At 45.5% G+C, this 21,741-nt stretch overlaps 1 protein-coding gene across 1 annotated transcript in view; it reads left to right on the forward strand.

The window, feature by feature from the left end:
- The window catches only part of LOC124775793, a 157,330-nt gene that overhangs the window by 119,989 nt on the left and 15,600 nt on the right, over positions 1-21,741 (forward strand). The window contains exon 7 of the mRNA XM_047250624.1: positions 4,769-5,026. Within this exon, the coding sequence (XP_047106580.1) occupies positions 4,769-5,026 (258 nt within the window). The remainder of the gene's footprint in view (positions 1-4,768; positions 5,027-21,741) is intronic.

Here is a 21,741-nt window from a genome sequence, read left to right on the forward strand (position 1 = left end):
GTCGTATCAACTTCACATTATTGTTATCCCATTATGAAGTTTGATGTAATAGTACATTGCGCTTCGACAGGAACAATCATGTACATAATTACAATACTAGAAGAAAATATGAAGTTCATTACGCCACATCAGAGTGGTCCGTATCACAAACAGTAGTTCACATCGCTGTAACAACGTTTTGATCACTTGCCCAGTAATACACTAATGGCCATTAAAATTGCTACACCAAGATTAAATGCAGATGATAAACGAGTATTCATTGTACAAATATATTATACTAGAACTGACATCTGATTACATTTTCACGCAATTTGGGTGCATAGATCCTGAGAAATCAGTACCCACAACAACCACCTCTGGCGGTAATAACGGCCTTGATACGCCTGGGCATTGAATCAAACAGAGCTTGGATGGCGTTTACAGGTACAGCTGCCCATACAGCCTCAACACGATACCACAGTTCATCAAGAGTAGTGACTGGCGTATTGTAACGAGCCAGTTGCTCGGCCACCATTGACCATACGTTTTCAATTGGTGAGAGACCTGGAGAATGTTCTGGGCAGGGCAGCAGTCGAACATTTTCCGTATCCAGAAAGGCCCGTGCAGGACCTGCAACATGCGGTCGTGCATTATCCTGCTGAAATGTAGGGTTTCGCAGGGATCGAATGAAGGGTAGAGCCACGGGTCGTAACACATCTGAAATGTAGCGTCCATTGTTCAAAGTGCCGTCAATGCGAACAAGAGCTGACCGAGACGTGTAACCAATGGCACCCCATACCATCACACCGGGTGACACAACTATATGGCGATGACGAATACACGCTCCCAATATGCGTTCACCGCAATGTCGCCAAACACGGATGCGACCATCATGATGCTCTAAACAGAACCTGGATTCATCCGAAAATATGACGTTTTGCCATTCGTGCACCCAGGTTCGTCGTTGAGTACACCATCGCAGGTGCTCCTGTCTGTGATGCAGCGTCAAGGGTAACCGCAGCCTTGGTCTCCGAGCTGATAGTTCATGCTGCTGCAAACGTCGTCGAACTGTTCTTGCAGATGGTTGTCGTCTTGCAAACGTTCCCATCTTTTGAATCAGGGATAGAGACGTGGCTGCACGATCTATTACAGCCATGCGGATGGCTGCCATCTCGACTGCTAGTGATAAGAGGCCGTTGGGATCCAGTACGCCGTTCCGTATTACCCTCCTGAACCCACCAATTCCATATTCTGCTAACAGTCATTGGATCTCGACCAACGCGAGCAGCAATGTCGGGATACGATAAACCTCAATCGCGGTAGACTGCAATCAGATCTTTATCAGAGTAGGAAACGTGATGGTACGCATTTCTCCTCTTTACACGAGGCATCACAACAACGTTTCACCAGGCAACGCCGGTCAACTGCTAGTTGGAAACTTTCCTCATGTCAGCACGTAGGTGTCGCCACCGGCGCCAGCCTTGTGTGAATGTTCTGAAAAGCTAATGATTCGCGTATCACAGCATCTTCTTCCTGTCTGTTAAATTTCGCGTCTGTAGCGCGTCATCTTCGTGGTGGAGCAATTTTAATGGCCAGTAGTGTAAGTACTGCGTTTAAACCTTACAGCCTCTGTAATGAGCATTCACGAATACATGTTACTTCAGTGTCAGTACTCCTACCCTACCCTACCATACCATACCCTACCATCGGTAGGGGACTGATGACCTAAGATGTTAAGTCCCATAGTGCTTGGAGCCGTAAGGTAAGCAGTCATATTTAACTCTCTCATCGTCGAATACATTAGTCAATTAAAAGTAAGCACATCTTAAAACGTTACTTCGCTGTCTTTTTGTTACTGAACAGGAAAACTACACTTTCAAGGTGGTCTTACCATTATTTAACGTCTTTCGATTTGGCTGGTTAAATTTACTACAGATGACGGCTGAGAACAGCGGGGTGCTTCAATACTTGTCTCGGATCGCAGTTTGACGAACAGTCCATAGATATGTGAACTGTTGTGCAGATATTTACAGAGAAAAACAGATGCAAAGATAAATGTGGGTTGTAAAGAAAAGGAAATAGAATTACTTTGTAGCAAACCACCGGAGACCACGGATCGTTCACAGTAAAACATAGGAAATACCCGTCGGCAATCTGCAGAAGTTCGTGAAGTTCTGGTTTACCATCTATAAAAGGCAGTTCACAACTAGTCATTTATGTCTTACACTGCCACCAATTTACGGAAGAAAACGCCAAATATGAAATTGAGTTGATTATATTGCTCTTATTTTGCAATGAACGTCATCTGCCACCAAGATAATTTTTTTCCAGTATTAGGCTGCAGTTTTTCTAGTAAGTCGATTATGTTTTGGATCGACTCAGTTGAGAACCTTATTGATTGAAGATTCGAATATTTTCTATGTTTGAACTACCATTGGAAAGTCACATTCTTCTTGACAATTCTTTTGTGGTGCTTACGTTACATGGCTCGGTTGCTTTTCTGAGTAGACAGATACAGTGATAACAGAGAATTGCTATCACAGGTGTACGCACTCAGGTTTTAACCTACCCGTGCTGGCCTGTTAGGCAGGCAAGCTGTCGCACGTTATCAACGAACGGGCAGGCTGCTTTACACCCATCCAAGCCAAGCTATGCCCAACCCAAGCAGGACAGTCTTCCCGCTCTGCTAGGCTCCGTAGCAGTTTACTCTGTAAGCTTTCACTGCAGTGTTTTGAGTAGGGTCCGGAAGTTGATGAAAATACCAGAGTATCACAATACGAGGCTCAATGAAATACACATTCATTATGAGTCATTTTATAGGCCAGGAAATAGCGGATTTCTTTTTTTTCCCCTTTTCAGCGTATTTCTGGCTTATTTACTTCTATAGGAACCTTTTTCTGTGCACCTTCACGTTCTTTAGACTAGAACTGGTTATTCTCAATCCGAATCATCATCGATCATGTCACCTGATCGATCATGTCACCTGTAATGCATTTCTGAATGTCGAGATCCTTTGCTTCTAAGCAACTGAAGATGTCTATTACACTGCAACGCCAACTAAGGTAAGGACTTGGGAGACTAGTTTCTGTAACCTTTGTGTGTTCCAGCCATACGTTACCCCCGTAAAACCAATTCAGTTACTTTTCCAGGATGTGTATTGCGGCTTCGCTGAATTCACTCCAAGTTGCCAAAATAGTTAATTCTAAATTCCCCAAATGCAGTTTAGCAAACATGAAGTTAGTTTTCCGTGTTACGTTAATCTAAAATGTTCACATCTGGAATAAGTTTATCATTCATACTAAGCTTTCTTCGCACTAGCTTGTATACCATCAGAATGTGGTATTTAATGTCCATTGAGCCATATTTTTTCCTGTTTAAATCAATGTTTGCCCCAGATTTTCAAAGCCTAAGTGCCACTAAACGACCTCAAGTCCTTAGCACACACATTTCACACACTTGTCAGCCGCTTTTTCCTCTTTCAAAATACTTCTAGAGTGAGAAAACTGCTGGTCAAATTTACAAACATGTCGTAACATACTCCACGTGTTCCTGAATGTGCGTACAGTAACTTTTTACACAATTTGCATTGTGAGACATCTGTTGTTGTTGTTGTTGTTGTTGTTGTTGTTGTCTTCAGTCCTGAGACTGATTTGATGCAGCTCTCCATGCTACCCTATCCTGTGCAAGCTTCATCTCCCAGTACTTACTGCAACCTACATCCTTCTGAATCTCCTTAGCGTATTCATCTCTTGGTCTCCCTCTACGATTTTTACCCTCCACGCTGCCTTCCAATGCTAAATTTGTGATCCCTTGATGCCTCAGAACATGTCCTACCAACCGATCCCTTCTTCTAGTCAAGTTGTGCCACAAACTCCTCTTCTCCCCAATTCTATTCAAAACCTCCACATTAGTTATGTGATCTACCCATCTAATCTTCAGCATTCTTCTGTAGCACCACATTTCGAAAGCTTTTATTCTCTTCTTGTCCAAACTATTTATCGTCCTTGTTTCACTTCCATACATGGCTACACTCCATACAAATACTTTTAGAAACGACTTCCTGACACCGATTATTATAATTTTTTTTTTTTAAAGCTGCCTCATAAACACGCTAAGACTTTCCCCTGCCGGACTTGCGCTCTGTTTCGTGAGTGGTACATATTCCTCAATTCATAATTTCTTCTCAGTCTCCTTTAAGTTTGGTTTGTTCATTTTGCTGCTCCCGCCGTTATCATAAATACTGCAGTGAAACTATCGCCGCAAATATAAACATGGCTGCTCCTGTTGAACTGATAGCACAACCTGTCGTCGGGTGCAGCAGACTGAAAGGTTTTCGTGATGCTCGCCACGCTAGCGGAGACCAAATTAGACTGCTTTAACCGCTGTGCTTAAGTACACACGGCGCGCGGAGTAGCCACGTGGTCTCAGGCGCCATGCCACGGTTCGCGCGGCTCCCCCCTCCTCGCCCCCTCCCCCCTCCCCACCCCGTCAGAGTTGAGAGTCCTCCCTCCCTCGGGCGGCTGCGCGCGCGCCCGTGTGTGTGTGTGTGTGTGTGTGTGTGTTCTTAGCGTAAGTTAGTTATTTTAAATAGTGTAAGCCTAGGGAACGATGACCCCAGCAGTTTGGTCCCCTACGAGCTTACCATCAGCATTTTAGTACACACGTACCCATGTGTCGCCGTAGCGGCGGGTTGAGCTGTAGTAATCGCTGCGCGGAGGTAGGGACAGGTAGCTGGAAGGAGAACTAGTACACACCTAATTGCTGAGGCGCGTCCTGTTTACCGTTGCAGAACGGTGGCGCGCACAAGACGCTGGACGGTGGACAGGTGGTGGCGCTGCCGATCCACTCTGGCGGGCAGCACGTGCCCCTCTGTATCTACGGTCACCACCAGCAGCAGCAGCAGCAGCAGCCGCCGCCGCCATTGGTGCCCGCTTGGCCGCTATACAGGCAGGCACCTCCGCCGCCGCAGGCGGCCGCTTACGCCTCAGCGGTGGCGATCGTGCCGCAGCCGCAGCTGATAAAGGCTGACGACAAAGTCGAGGGCAAGGTATGCTGAAGCACCATTTCCAGTACTTCTGTTTTCAGCGGTGCGATCTGTCAAACTAACGTCAAGAGGTTCGAAGTGGTGGTGATGGGCCAAGTCGTTCATCCTTGGGAACTAATTCACTGGTGATCGCTCTTTTTTGGGAACCGTTGATTTTTACTTGCTCACCGTTCATTGTGCTTGGTATATGGTTCTTATGAAAAATTGAAAATTAGTACCATAGGTGACTGAAGATGGAAGACGCCAAGAGGGGGACTTGCCTCCCCCCCTGGAGTACAGAGCTTTTATTCATACCAAAATTCTCATACACTTTAATTTTCATGATTCTGCGAAACATCTCGTTTAGTGAACTGTAGCGTTAAGTGGCTGATCGCAGTGAAATAATATAAGGTGGCGCACGAAAAACCGGCCCCGAGTACAGACTGCTCGCCAGTTACGGACGATTTGTTGACCGCTACGTGCAGAATAGATAAACATGTAATAATTGGGCAGTGAAGAAATAACAAATAAGCTAAAGCAAACAACTTCTAAACAATAGATGAAGATTGGTAAGAGACAGTGAGCAGTCTAGTACTCGGGGTCGATTTTTCGTGCGCCACCCTGTGCCACTGAAATAACGTTGCAGGAGCTATCATATTCTCTTTACAAAATGTGACACCAGACACTCGATCACTAAGCGCGGGCTTCATTCGGTTGTAAGTCGGTCTGCCTTCCATAACAATGAACATGCTCTTTCACCTTGGATCAGAAAAAGGCGGAAAAGACCACTCGTGTGTACCGTGCCGACGACCTTTGCATGTGTAATAACAAATCTTGCCTTTTTGCAAGTATTTCTTCTGCTGTTTATCGAAATAGTGAAGTGAGCTGATACGCAGTTTTGTTACCTGAAAAGATGTATGTATTACATACTATGTAATTTTTATGTAGTTTACGTAATTATAAAATACATTTTAATTACGGGTCGAGGACGCTGAATGGAATACGAAAAAGAACCAGAAGTTCAGAGTTCAAAAAAGGTTTGAAACAAATCTAGAATGAGCGTGCGAAGCGAACGAAACGAACAGCTCGATACTGAAGTAACTATTAGCAGTCGGCAGTGGAACTGCGACGAGTGGCCACGCAGAGGAGGAAGAGTCCGGCCGAGCGAGACCTAGACAGACAAGAACGGGACCGAGGCTGGAACGAGACCGGTTGACGTGAGACCGCGGGAACGAGACCGGCCGTTTCCCGTTCCCGGGAACTATAAGTAGAAAGCCGCGACCGAAGTGAACTATGAAAGACCGTTCCTTAGAATTCACTCCTCGCTCGTTCCGTTCATCTTGGTGAACCGTTCCTTTGGACCAGTTCGTTGACAAACGATCCATCTCTGGTTCGAAGAGCAAGTAGGAGAGTAACAAAATTTTACTAATATGGTACAGAATGGTAGCCATTATCAAAAATAGTTACAGAAATCTTACCAAAAGAAGTATAGTGGCCACCCACGTGCGTAGATTCCAGGACTGCCGAAGCATCCATATGCCAGTGTAGAATACTGTAGTAGTAATACACTGGGGTGACAGTCATGGCATACTTCCTAATCTCATCTAGGACCTCCTTTTGCCCGGCATAGTGCAGCTACTCGGCATGGATTCAACAAGTCGTTGGAAGTCTCGTACAGAAATATTGAGCCATGCTGCCTCTATAGCTGTCCATAACTGCGAAAGTGTTTCGGGTGCGGGAGTTTCTCGAACTGATCTCTCGATTACGTCCGCGAAATGTTCGATGGGATAGCTGTCGGACTATCTGGGTGGCAAAATCATTCGCTCGAACTGTCCGTAATTTTCTTTAAACCACATGCCACATTGTTATCCATAAAAATTCCATCGTTGTTTGGGAACATGACGTCCAACAATGGCTGCACATGGTCTCAAGGTAGCTGAATATCCGGAGGATCCAGTACATTCCAGGTAAAAACAACCCACATCTTTATGGAACCACCACCAGTTTGCACAGTGCCTTGTAGGCAACTTGGGTCCGTGGATTTGTGGGGGCTGTGCCACACTCGAACCATATCTTCAGCTTTTACCAACTGAAATCGGCACTCAACAGGCCACGGTTTTCCAACCGTATAGGGTTCAACAGGTATGGTCAGGAGCCTACGAGAGGCGGTGCAGGCAATGTCGTGCTGTTAGCAGAGGCACTCGTGTCTCTCATCTTCTGCCATTGACCTAATGGCTATGTTTATCATATACCCGACATTGATTTCCGCGGTTATTTCACGCACTGTTGCTTGTCTGTTAGCAATGACACCCCTACTCAAGAGCCGCTGCTCTCGGTCATTAAGTGAAAGCCATGTGGGAGGTAATGTGTGAAATTTGGTATTCCTCGCATACTCTTGGCACTGTGAATCTCAGAATACTGAATTCCCAAACGATTTCCGAAATGGAATGACCCCTACGTCTAGCTCGAATCTTTCCGTGTTCAGTCTCAATTCCTCTTTTGTGAGATTTTTTCACATGAATCACCTGAGTACAAACGATAGCTCTGTAACTGCGCTTCCGTTTTATAGTTTACGCGATACTACCACGTTATCTGTATGTACATATCGCTATCTCATGATTTTTAGTCACCTCAGTGTTGTAGCTACAGTTGTAGTTACTAGGCAACCCTTCAGCTCTTTCAAGGCAGCGGCCAGTCAGGCATGCAGTGATTTAACTTGAAAGTTTGTCACTTAGGTCTTCAGTTACATCGTTTCTCAATTTTATTTTAGTGTATTTCCAAAATTTAATTCTTCATTATACATTGTCCAGTCATATTAATGTGACCACCTGTCAAAAGCCTGAATAGCCATCTTTTGCTGCACAACTACTGCAAGAGATACAGGAGAAGATAGTGATATTTTGGAAGGTACCGACAGAGACGTGGAACCATGCCGCCCTTAGTGCCATGGCCAGATGGACTAGGTTTCCCAGTTGAGGATCCACGACGGGGACGTTCCAATCGAGGTGGTCCCATAGATGCTCGGCTGTGCTTAAATCCGGGGAGTTTCGTGGCCAGGGAAGAGCAGTAAACTGATCCTGGTACTCTTCAAACCACGCACGTACACTGTGAGCTGTGTGACACGTTGTGTTGTCGTGCTGATGGGTGGAATCGTGCCGAGTAAAGCAAACTAGATGTTGGGTTTGATAGAGTCCCCAATAATATATGCGTATTTGTGTTGATCCAGGGTGTTTCTTTTCAGACGCATCACGCCATACATGACTACGGCCATCTATCCGATGGAGCTTAAAATGTGGTTTATCTCAAAAGGTTAGCTGTCACCACTCCGTGGACGTGCAGTTGCGGTGCTGACATGCAAAGTCCAGCCTTTGTCGCCGATGAACAGCGGTCACATGAACCAGGCACCTGCTGTGGAGGCGTATACACATCAACGTTCGTTGAACGGTTGTTGAGGGGAGCTCCTTGATTCACCTGGGTGGTCAGCTGCTCAGCTGCAAGTCTATTCGCCTGTATACGTATCCGCAGTCGCCGTTCACCCCTGTCGTATATGGCCAGTGGGGCACCACAGTTGCCTCGCCGCCTGTTTTGGATAGCACCATTTTGCCATGCACATTATAGAGGGTGTCCCAAAAATAATGACCCGATTCTAACTTGTAATAATACTGACATAAATGTCACTAGGTAACTGAAACAGCGCTAGATGTAATCGCCATGGTCTAGAGTTTCAGAAAAAATCTGCTGGATGTCGCTATGGCCGCTGACCTGAATGCCTCAACGTTGGATAGCGCGTACAGGATTAAGAGACCAGGCTTTACACTCTTGGCCTCTTAGGAACCCTGACTTAACACCATTTCATTTCTTCCTGTGTGGATATGTTCAACAATATGTTTACGTTCCTCCCTTACCTCGTGACATTGATAAACTAAAACGCAGAATATCAGCTGACGTAGCTTCAGTGACAGAAGACACCTTACTCTGTTTGGTTCAAAAATGGTGCAAATGGCTCTGAGCACTATGGGACTTCTGAGGTCATCAGTCCCCTAGAACTTAGAACTACACAAACCTAACTAACCTAAAGACATCACACACATCCATGCCCGGGGCAGGATTCGAACCTGCGACCGTAGCGGTCCCAGACCGTAGCGCCTAGAACCGCTCGGCCACCCCGGTTGGCGCTCAGTTTGGGATGAACTGAACATTTATGATGGATTTTTATAAACGTCTGTCTTTCTGAGTAATTTAGTATGCAATTTGTTGGTGTTAAGCCCTTCTTTCTAATAATATTTAAAATCGGGTCATTCTTTTTGGGACAACTTCTACTTCAACCACGACAGCACGCTGACGGCTTACGAACTTAGCCGATTGCAAATGCTTCCACTCTTCGCCCGACAGCCAATGATAATGCCGTTCTAAACATGAGATAAATCGCTCTCTTTCTGCATTACGACGACGACGACTGCACTGTTTCGCCGCGTTCCCACGACACGCTAGTGCTGCCACTGCCATCTTTGAGTGGTTATTGAACGTTGATGACGAACATAGGCGGTGAGTAAAACGTAACTCGACCGGCTGGACACCCAAAAGCACACCACTGACGAGTGTTTATATAGCGACAAGCGGAAGCATTAGGTCTAAAGAACGCCAAAATTAATACGGTTGCGAACTGATAAAAAAGTAACAGAAATTGGTTGACTTATATTCATAATTGAGTCTTTCTACCACCACCAGATGAATACAGATCGGTCGTAGTCATTCAAAGATAACCGAACATACCTAGCACAGAAATACTCAGTCCATACTGTAGTAACGTAAGAATGCAGAGTCTCGCGGTGGTGACGTTGAATAAAAGTTCTAGGGTTTTCAACCACGTCAAGTGATTAAAACTACACGAACTTCCAGCCAAGAACCCCTTGGCCATTGTCAAGTGATAACACTGCCAGTAGGCTGCTGGTACACCCGTTACGTACACTAGCTGCCGGCTGTGACGTCACTGGCGTCCGCGCCATCGCCGTATACGGGCGTATTTTGACTCGGCGTTCGGTGCGTCCGCTTCAACCGTGCTGAGCTGCGGGCCACAGTCTCTGTTCAGGGTATTATTGGTGATTTTTATTTCAATAGCTTTGTTAATTACACAATCCCAGAAACCGTTTGTGGGAGCCAAGATGGATGTTTCGTCAAGTTTTATCCAGTGTCCGTTTTCCAAAGCACGCTCAGCTAAGGCAAGATTTCTCGTGATAGCGTAGACGATGGAACCTCTCACGCTCCTTCCTGCGTTTTTCACAGCGCGTACTGTCTGTCCCGACGTAACGCTGATCACACTCGCAAGGTATATTTGTAACGTTACGCCTATTTAGGCGAGATAATAGGCCGCGCGGAGTTGGTACAGGGTAAGATGAAGTGGTCCCAGGACCGAGCAAGCCGCCATGGCCGCTCCAGGCGAGTCACGTGCTGTGTTAGGTTGTTGGTCGATGGTGGAATCACCATGCTGGGAGGCAGCCCAGCAGCACACACACACACACACACACACACACACACACACACACACACACACACACACACATATATATATATTTTACACTGACATTAATTTACCTCTAATTTTTTGTGGTTGCCGATCTTACAGTCCACCCACTAAATCATAATGAATAGCATATATACAGGGTGAGTCACTAACTATTGCCACCAAGAATATCTCCGAAAGTATCATAGGATCTGAAAAATTTGTGGGACAAAAGTTGCATGGGACAACGGAGGCCATAATATGACACTTTTTTTTTCTTTTTGCTAGATGGGGTCGCTTCAGAGATAAGAATGTCAACATTGCTTTTTTTATGGGATGCTGCAGATAAGCATTTATTTTCTGATACCATACCGGCCACCGAAACGAATCCAGTGATGTGTAACAGTAAGGTCTTTGAAGGTCAACGAAGGTCACAAAGGTGGCATGAACGTCCCTTTACAGAAGGTGTTCGAATTATGACCATTGGTATCAAAGCAGCGCTGTGATCTTATCATGGATGGAGTGGTATTGTTTATCACATCGGCACTTACCGAAGCACATGCCCTGACAATTCTCTCTCGCACATCTTCAAGTGTAGTTGCAACGTCTTTATAAACAATGTCTTTTACGAATCCCTACAAGGAAAAAAATCTAGAAGCGTCAAGTCTGGCGAACGAGACGGCCACGACGCATTTAGTCCGCGTCCAATCCGACGATTTGCGAATTGTCTCTGCAACTCATTTCTAGCTATCAGAGAAAGATGTGCCGGACACCCAACGTGTTGTATCACATTCTGTTCCTTGTTCCTAAAAGTTTTTCTTTCAATAACGGACCTAACGTTTCTTTCAGGAATGCGGTGTACTTCCTACCATTAAGATTTTCTTCGACGTAAATGAGAAGCATGTCGACTTGTTCTTCGAAGGAATACATCATTCGCATCCGCTTGATTCGACGATATTAATTTTACGTTGTCCTGAAAGTTGGAAGAAACTGTTTCTTCTTACGATTGCAGGCAAAAGCCATGCTTGTGAACGAATGTTGGCGTAATAAAATAAAAATATTCTTGCGTCTGTGATAACTCTAAATATACATGTTTTCTTGCATTTTATCATACTACATTTACATCATTTACTACACGCATTGTTGACGCCCGAGTAAAATTTACACGTCCTTTTTGTGAGAGATCTAAAACATAAATATTCTCAAGCGACACTGAACAAAAAAATTTAATATTCTCCGGATTTTGCTCTTTTGTTACAAAGATAATTTTATCAGCCTATCTTTGCCACCTTCTGCGGCAATGAACAAATTTCTTATTACTAATGAGGAAAAGAAAAACATTCATAGAATTTAATAACGAGAGAAAAAATAAACGGTATGATGTTGGGAACTAGTTGTTTTGGTATTACTCAGTGCGTTAGCACAGAACCGGAAACGGGTAAATCCCTGGGCAGACACGCTTAAAGATGGCAAAGTTACAGTTCTTTAACATTCGATTATAATTCACATGAAATATGAATGCAAATTTGAATACCTTTGAGACCTCATTAAAATGAGGTGCATCCAGTGATACAATATTATCTCAGTATAAAATATTATCTCAGTATAAAATATTATCTCAGTATAAAATATTATCTCAGTATAAAATATTATCTCAGTATAAAATATTATCTCAGTATAAAATATTATCTCAGTATAAAATATTATCTCAGTATCTTTAAAGCAACAAAAGTTAATATTTCAAAGCAAATAAACATTTTCACAGTGACCCTCCGAACTGAAAAATGTTAATCGCTTGATGCGATTCCAAGTAACATTATCTCAGATCACAGCATTGCACTATAGCTATCGTCCCTGAAAGGTACCGTACATATCTGTATCTATTTTATTTATTGATTTATGACGTCTTTTACATCTTTTCATTATGCAAGTATTTGTCAGAATATCGTATTCTCCACAAGTGCTATTAAAAAACTGCTCATTTAAAAGTGGTCGATCGCATGTGTCAACAGACACCACAATTGAAGAGAGAACCGAAGGACGCCCCTGTCAGAAAGGCATAATAATTGTTTAATAATATTTAGCGATAATATGTAATCATTTAACGTGAGTGCTCTTGTGCAACAATATACTTGTATTTGTGAATGATCTGAATGCAACCGAATGTTATAACCTTTTTGATTTTAATATTGTTGTAATATATTAGTGTGGGTAAGTGGTCAAGATGAGACCTATGTATGTGGAACCTGAGAACTACGTATTTTTAGTGGTGACGGCCTTCAGCCAATGAGAGTTGGACGATGGCGGAACACTGCTGGAATCAGCTGGGGCCTGGGACTTCCCGAGTGAAGAGCTCAGGGGAGCGATTCTGGACACTTAACGTGGAGTACTGGAAGAAGGCAGATCTGCCTACAGTAACGTGCGTGATTCACTCGTGTGGGTGGGCGGTGAATGGCTGCTACACACTCTAACTTCTAAAGGGATTTCATATTTCGAGAGATCTGAATGTGCTTCAGAGTAGGAATAACTTCTGCCGTTTGATTTACGAAACAGAGAACAGAGAGAGTGTGAGTTACTGTTCTTTGCATCGCTTTTGTTAATTTGTGAATCATGTTGAACTCCGAACTATTTTAAGCTGGTGAATCTCTGTGTATTGTGATCACCAGATGGACTTAGTTATCGTGCATCTTTGATGACTATTTAGTTAGGGGATTTTGCTACCATTCTCCTAACGCTCTCAACGTAACTTTACTACATTTTAGAAGGGTGGGACAACTTCTTGTTTGAGACGTCCTTTTTTGAATAAACATTATTCAACATAATCCTCTGTGGACTGCATCAGTTACAGACGTTAGAATAGAAAACTTGTTACTATTCATTTAACCGTTATTTCATATTTCTGTGTATTTTATTAACTCGCAACCCTAGCCAGTGCTTTTGGCTGCAGGACCAGTCGCCCGCGAGGCAAAAAGGAGACGGGCACGGATCGACCGTGTGACTGCATCGAGCTACTCTTTTTAAACTGAGCCGTGCATAGGCACAGTACCTAAAGTACGAGTAGCCACAAGTAAAGACGCAGTTGGTTTGCTCTTATCGGATGCTATTTGGAAGAGCAGCTACACATGCAGTAACCGTTCGGTACCGTCGCATCTTGTAGATCCCAGCTGTTCTGAGACCTGCTGCGTCTTTAACTGGTCTCAATAATTGACGGATTTTCGTCGAAGGCCTGAAAATCGATTTGATTTTGCGTAGTTTCAACAGGCGGCTTACCTCGCCCAATTCAAAGCCACAGAACAGCAAGAAAGCAAGTTTCTCTTCCTGATCCTTGTCGGTGATCCTGTTTGAAATCACTTCATTTATTTGATGGACGTTATAGCCGTTGTTCCTGAAGACCTGGCGTAGGTGGTTCAGCTCCCATGGCAAGTTACCAGCGTCTGATATCATTCTTGAACGATGCACCAGTGCCTGTGAAACAGCGCTTCTGTGCCTGGTGGTGATGGCTGATAGCGTGCAAGTACATGTCAGTGTGGGTGGGCTTTCTACAGACGCTGTGGCCAAGGCATCCATTTCGTTTGCGGCCCACGAGAGCGTCGAGGAAGGCAATGCATCCTCGTTTTCTACTTCCATGGTTAACTGCATTTTACTGTTAATGCCACTGAGGCGTTCCAAGAATATCAGACTCTGATAACCTGCTCCATGAGCTGCTTCAGGACGTCCATCAAATAAATGAGCTAATTTCAAATAAGATTCTCAGCAAGATCACCGACCAGGAGCAGGGAAAGAAACTTTCTTTCTTTCCGTTCCTTGTCGGGCAAGATAAGTCGCCCGCTGAAACGACGCAAGATCTAGTCGATCTTCAGGCCTCCGACGAAAATTCAATTACTGAAACCAGCTACATACGCAGCAGGTCTTAGAACACCTGGGGGGTCTACAAGATACCTGGTAAGTGTGGCCAGTCTTGCACCTGACAAACAGTAGGCGCTGTGGAACAACGCAGGAAGGAGCATGAGAGGTTTTATCGCCTACGCTACGACAAGAAATCTGCTTTAGCTGGACATGCTTTAGAAAACGGACACAGAATAAAATTTGACGAAACATCCGTCGTGGCTTGCACAAACGGCCCCTGGGATTGTGTAAAAAAAGAAGGCATTCAAACAAAAATCATCGTTAACATACTGAATAGAGATGGTGGCCTGCAGCTCAGCAAGGCGTGGGATCCAGCGATGGCGCGGTTGAAGCGGGCGCCTCAAAGGCATAGTGAAAATATGCCCATATATGGAGATGCCGCGGACACCAGCAGAGACAGCCCTTGACAATGGTCAAGGTGTTCTTGGCCGAAAGCTCGTGTAATTTTAATTACTTGACACGCTTGGAAACCCGAGAACTTTTCATTCATACAATAGTAACAGTTGGTCTGTCCAGTATCAACTGGGAAAACTACACTTACGTTGCCTTTTTTAACAGACTTCTATTCGTCGTTTGTATGTTTACTAGAACATTCACTACTGTTTCTACCTTTGGTCGTTTTCGAGTGGTTGCAGTATGGAAGACTGCACTCAGTGGTCTTCCCTGGATAATTAATGTGCCCTCATTAGACATAAGATTTGCACTCCGTGGTCCTGATGTCACAAGATGGCTGAGTGATTACATAGATAAAAGTAAAGTTAGTACTTCGATTTTGGAGCATCGTCTCTTCAGATTTGCCTTTTTTTTCTTTTTTTTCGTTTCCCAAGTTCATTAATTCCACAAAGTCTCTGGTGGCAATTGTTTCTGATGGTTAATTAAGTAACAAATGCAATTTAATTTGGTAGATAAGACTTTATTAGTTGATAACTACCCAACTACACATTGCAACACTTCAGTTATTATTGCTCAATATTGTGTTACAGAACCAAGCACACATACATCTGCTTTCAAGTAAATGCACCTTAGAAGTGCGCCTGCCTTCAGAAGTGCTTGAAGTCTTTTGAACATGTCCAATAGTTTACAGTAATGGTTTTGAGTGCAAGTGTTACATAAAATTTAAAACAGGCTTAAGGTTTAGTGTATATGTTGATGTGTTTTGTACACAAATAAGATGTTATGGCTTAAGTATGTAGGTATGGTTTTATAAACTCTTTTTAAGTAGTACATAAAACTTGACTAGCATACTGTACTTAGTGATTCCGTCAACATTAATAATTTGATGAATGTTTCTCAAATATGTGGTGTTTTTCGTGTTATCTAATTTAAAAGTATAAAATTATAGATGGTGTTTTGAATATGACAAAAGTGTGAATCAATTGCGTTTTGAATAAGTTATTTATGGGGGAATATAATTCGTGTTATAGAGAATAATTTTCAATCTGGCAAGTTTGCAGGAAAGTAAAAGTTTTACCGGGTTCTCTGTCGCCAGAACTTTCTAATGATGTATAAACTTCAGAAAAGGTAATTAGTTTTGGAATTATGAATTTCTGTAGTTCTTGTCGTCACTTGAAACTAACTGTTGCTTCCGCGTTTTAGTGGCTTTAAGGATTGTTTACGAGTTTCGGTGCATCACAGGCTAGATCGAGCATCATTGCGCTTTGCTGTCGAGTGGTATTGTATGTTAGTTTTTTTTCACGTAGATTAAAGCATGGAAGCGATTATGGCTTGTCATTATATGAAAAAGATTACTTAGTATTTTACCTCAGTAAGCACATGTAGACATTTCAGATAGTATTGAAATCGTTATTATTCAATTTACGAATGCTAATCTTTATTTTATAGTGCAAACTTGTCAACCGGACTTACTGATACCATGTCTGACGAGATTTATTGTTCGGTTGCTGGGTTGAAGATAAAGTGCAGAGATCGACATCATACGAAACGCGTTACAAGCTCCTGGAAACACAGCAGTAGTCAACATGTTTAAAAAGCAGAAAAATGACACCTCTTGTACAGGCTCACATTATTTTTATGCTTTAACTAATGCTGGGTTTTCAGCATCTGTCAACTGCTTGAAAATGGCTAAATGGCCGAAACTACAATAGTGGAGATACTGTAACAACCGTAGTCAGTGTGGAATAAGAAATCCTTCCAAAAATTGTAAGAGACTGAGATTCAACATCAATACCCTCTTTGTGAGAAAAATTCCAGTACAGATATATTTATTTCTGAGTTTGCAGTACTAAATCGAAATAAATGGTTTCTTGTTACGTGGTATGTGTGAGTGTCCTTGAAATAATGTTGGTCATGTTTACGCGCAAACTCGCTAGGTGGCAGGGCTGTGTTTAGCAACATATTGTTTGGATTCTTTGTGTGTTAGTCACGGTGACACAATGGATGCCGAATGTGAGTAAAGAGCGAACATAAAGTTTTGTGTTAAGCTCGGGAAACCCATTGGTCCCCCCAGGCGGTCCACAACTCTTTTGTGGATATGTGCGTAGCAAGCACGGGACCCCGAGCTGATGTGGCCCTCCTTCCTTTCCGGGCTGCATACCCTCCCTTTCCGCACCCTTCCCCATCCCCCATCTTCACCCCCCCCCCCTCACCCGTGGCTCTTTCCTTCCCTTTCTCCCCCTCTGGGAGTATGGTTTGTGCCTACGTCCGGAGACGGACGCTCGAAATTGTTACAAATTCCTTGCTTTCTACACTTGCAAGTCTTCGTCCTTCCTCTGTCCTTCTCTTTTCCTTCCCTCTTCTCTTTGCCCTTTTCTCCGCTGCGGCGTTTGAGACCCCTCTTCTTTCGTTTCCCTTTCCCTTTTTTCCTCCCTGTGCGTGTCTGAAGGCCGGCCCACGCATTTTCGTGCGTAGCCGGTGACGGGGTAACGCGTAATTCCCCGCCCCGGGTAGACAGGTAGGACACGTACGTACCCCCTGGTAACGGCCAGGGGAGGGGTGATTACCCGAGCTGATACCTTCCAAAAGTGCCGATTGGTCCCTCCATCCGTTTGTCGGGAGGTGTGACCTGAGGTGCGAACAATCACCTAAGGCGGGAGTGCCCTCAGAGAGGGCCTCCACAAGGAGGAGCGCGCCATCTGAGACGCCAGTAATCATGGGGGATTCTTCTGCAATGGTTTCCTCACCTTCCACTATGTCTGCTCACATGCGTAAGTTCACTGAGTCTCGGCCACAGACAGTTCTTCCATCGTTGCCACAGTTCCTTGTTGTTTATCGGTCTGACGAAGGTCACGACTTCTCCACGGTCAACCCTTTCATTATTCAGAAAGGTGTCGACGCAATTGCAGGTCCTGTAAAGTCTTGTTCCAGATTACGGAATGGCACCCTGTTGTTAGAAACAGTCAGTGCCCTCCAGGCACAAAAATTGCTGCGTACCTCACTACTACACACCTTCCCGGTCCGGGTGGAACCACACCGTGCTTTAAATTCCTCGCGTGGAGTCGTTTATACATGCTCCCTCGATGGATTGTCTGACGAAGAAATTCAGCAGTACGTGTCTGACCAGGGCGTAACGGCTGTTCATAGGGTTATAAAATGGGTTGACAAAAACATCATTCCAACCCGCACTGTCTTCTTGACATTTGACAAAGTTCAACTCCCATCGAAAATCAAAGCAGGCTATGAGATAATTTCTGTTCGCCCTTACGTCCCAAACCCTACGCGTTGCTATCGGTGTCAGCGGTTCAATTACACCAGCCAGTCCTGTTCCAATCCGGCCAAATGTGTTACGTGTGGCAAGGATGCCCATGAGGGTGCTTGTCCACCTCCATCCCCTCGCTGCATCAACTGTATGAGTGACCACGCTGCTTCCTCTCGAGATTGCCCCGTTTTTAAGGATGAAAAGCTCATCCAGGAAATTAGGGTGAAGGAAAAGGTGTCGACCTTTGCTGCTCGAAAATTATTCGCCAGTCGACAGCCCACCGTGCCTCAGACAGGAAAATACAGCACTGTCCTTGCGTCTCCTCGGCCAACAAAGGAGCCGGCCACGCAGACTTGCGACCTCAACTTTAGTGCCACGGTCGTCAGATCGGCCAGCGCAAAGATCGCCCGTTCAACCTCACCACTTTCGCCTGCCCACTCTCTGGCTCACCCTTCGTCGGGTTCTGCTAAATCTCGAGCCCAAAAGTCAGACACCAAGACTTCGTACCGCAACTTCCCAACCATTGGTTCCTCCTCCATCTAAACATCATACTTCCAAGAAAGCTACAAAGAAACCCAGTTCCTCTCCTTCTCCACCAAGGCGTGTCCCATCTACAGCACCACCTGGCGGAAATCGCCCTCGACCGTCTTCTGTGTCGCCGAGGCGCGCTGCTGGCGGCCGATCAACCGGCCGATCGCTGGTGGCAGAAGCTGCTCCTGAACAACCTATGGATCAGGATCTTCTGCCTTCGGCTGAATGCCACTCCGTGCTGTCGGTCGCAAGCTCTGAGCAGTCGTTGAGTTGACAGCGACCTTGGTCACATTCCTCCATTTTCTGTTCACCCTATGTCCATTATCCACTGGAATATCCGTGGTATTCGAGCCAATCGGGATGAATTGTCTATCCTCTTACGATCCTACTCGCCGGTCATCTTCTGTCTTCAGGAAACAAGGCTGCGTCCCCATGACCACTTCGTTCTCCCTCATTTTCAGTCCGTCCGATATGATCTCCCCTCTGTTGAAGGCACTCCAGCACATGGAGGACTCATGATTCTTCTAAATGAAACTCTCCATTATCACCCAATCCATTTAAACACTTCCTTCCAAGCTGTCGCCGTCCGTCTTTCCCTTTCCAGATACACGTTCTCTCTTTGTACTGTATACATTCCATCGTCCACACCAATGGCACGAGCTGATCTCCTTCATCTTCTTGGTCAGCTTCCACCCCCCTATTTGCTGGTTGGGGACTTCAATGCCCACCACCCGCTTTGGGGATCTCCACATCCTTGTCCACGTGGCTCACTATTGCTAGACGTCTTCCACCAAGCGGATCTAGTTTGCCTCAACACTGGGGTCCCTACATTTTTGTCTGCCTCCACGACAAATTTATCTCATTTAGACCTTGCGGTCGGTACTGTTCCGCTAGCTCGGCACTTCGAATGATTCGCCCTTGATGATACACACTCGAGTGACCACTTCCCATGTGTCCTTAGACTGCAGCCTCAACTGCCATACATGCGCTCGCGACGCTGGAAGTTTGCCCAAGCTGATTGGACACTTTTTTCGTCTCTAGCGACATTCGATGACCGTCACTTTCCCAGCGTCGACGATGAGGTCAAACACATTACCGACGTTATTCTTGCAGCTGCGGAACGTTCAATACCACGCACCTCCGAATTGCCCCGGCGCCCCCCCCCCCCCCCCCCCCCCCCAGTTCCTTGGTGGAACGATGCATGCCGTGATGCAATACGTGAGCGGCGACGTGCTCTCCGCGTTTCTGCCACCATCGTACTTTGGCCAACTGTATCCGCTATAAACAGTTCCGAGCGCGATGCCGTCGTGTCATCCGCGATAGCAAGAAGGCAAGCTGGAAATTCTTTATTAGCTCATTTAACACCTTCACTCCCTCCTCGGAAGTTTGGAGTCGGCTTCGACGGTTCTCAGGCGCGCCTAGTTTCTCCCCGGTCTCTGGGCTCACTGTCGCGCATGATACATTAGTGGACCCCGTCGCAATTTCTAACTCGTTGGGTCATCACTTTGCTGAGATTTCGAGCTCTTCAAATTACCCGCCAGCGTTTCTCCCGAAGAAACGTGCAGCGGAAGTGCGACCTCTTGCTTTCTCCTCTCAAAATCGCGAAAGCTACAATACTGTTTTCTCCGTGCGGGAACTCCAACATGCACTCTCTTCTTCTCGCTCCTCCGCCCCAGGACCGGATGGTATCCACGTCCAAATGTTGCTGCATTTATCAATCCATAGTCTGCGCTACCTCCTTCGCCTTTATAATCGAATTTGGACCGACAGTACTTCTCCCAGACGATGGCGGGAAGCTATCGTCGTTCCTGTTCCAAAACCTGGAAAGGACAAACATCTCCACTCTAGCTATCGCCCCCATTTCTCTCACGAGTAGTGTCTGTAAGGTTTTGTAGCGTATGGTGAATTACCGTTTAGCGTGGTGGCTGGAATCCCGCAGTCTTTTAACACCTGCTCAATGCGGATTCCGAAAGCATCGTTCTGCAGTTGACCAACATGTTGCTCTCTCCACTTATATCATGAACAATTTTCTCCGGAAACGCCAAACAGTAGCAATATTTTTTGATCTGGAGAGAGCATACGATACCTGTTGGAGGACAGGCATCCTCCGAACACTATTCTCTTGGGGCTTTCGAGGTCGGCTGCCCCTTTTTCTTCGCGAATTTATGGCAGAGCGCACATTTAGGGTGCGGGTGAACACTACTCTATCCCGTATTTTCTCCCAAGAAAACGGGGTACCCCAGGGCTCCGTGCTAACTGTTGTACTGTTTGCCATTGCCATCAATCCAATTATGGATTGTCTCCTTCCTGATGTCTCGGGCTCCCTTTTTGTGGACGATTTTGCGATCTACTACAGCTCTCACCGGACCAGCCGTCTTGAACGACGTTTTCAAGGATGTCTCGATCGCCTCCACTCTTGGAGCATCGAAACCGGCTTCCGTTTTTCTCCCAGTAAGACCGTTTGTGTTAATTTTTGGCGACGTAAGGAGTTTCTTCCGCCCTCCTTACATCTAGGTCCTGTCAACCTTCCGTTTTCAAACGTCGCTAAATTCTTGGGTCTTATGTTTGACTGAAAACTGTGCTGGTCCTCCCACGTTTCCTATCTTTCGGCTCGCTGTCTGCGATCCCTTAACACCCTCCGTGTCCTGAATGGTACCTCCTGGGGAGCGGACCGAGTGGTCCTTCTCCGCCTCTATCGCGCCTTAGTGCGCTCGAAATGGAAGCATAGTCTACTCCTCTGTTCGGCCGTCTATTCTTCGGCGTCTCGACTCTATCCACCACCGTGGATTACGTTTAGTGTCTGGAGCTTTTTACACCAGCCGTGTGGAAAGCCTTTATGCTGAGACTGCTGAACCTCCGCTGTCCAATCGGCGAGCAGTCCTTCTGAGTCGTTATGCTAGCCATCTGTCTTCCATGCCTGCTAATCCAGCCCATGACCTTTTTTTCGACGCCTCCTTTGATGTAGGGTACGCAGGCCGCCCCTCCTCCCTACTACCACCGGGAGTCCGCTTCCGTCAACTGCTCCATTCTCTTTCCTTCCGCTTTCCTAAAACCTTCTTGACAACTTGGGGTACAGCACCGCCTTGGCTCCGTCCCCGGATCTGCCTGCTCCGTGACCTTTGTCGATTTCCCAAGGATGGTACTCCT

The sequence above is a fragment of the Schistocerca piceifrons genome, chromosome 2 (assembly GCF_021461385.2).
Source record: "Schistocerca piceifrons isolate TAMUIC-IGC-003096 chromosome 2, iqSchPice1.1, whole genome shotgun sequence".
Lineage (NCBI taxonomy): Eukaryota > Metazoa > Arthropoda > Insecta > Orthoptera > Acrididae > Schistocerca > Schistocerca piceifrons.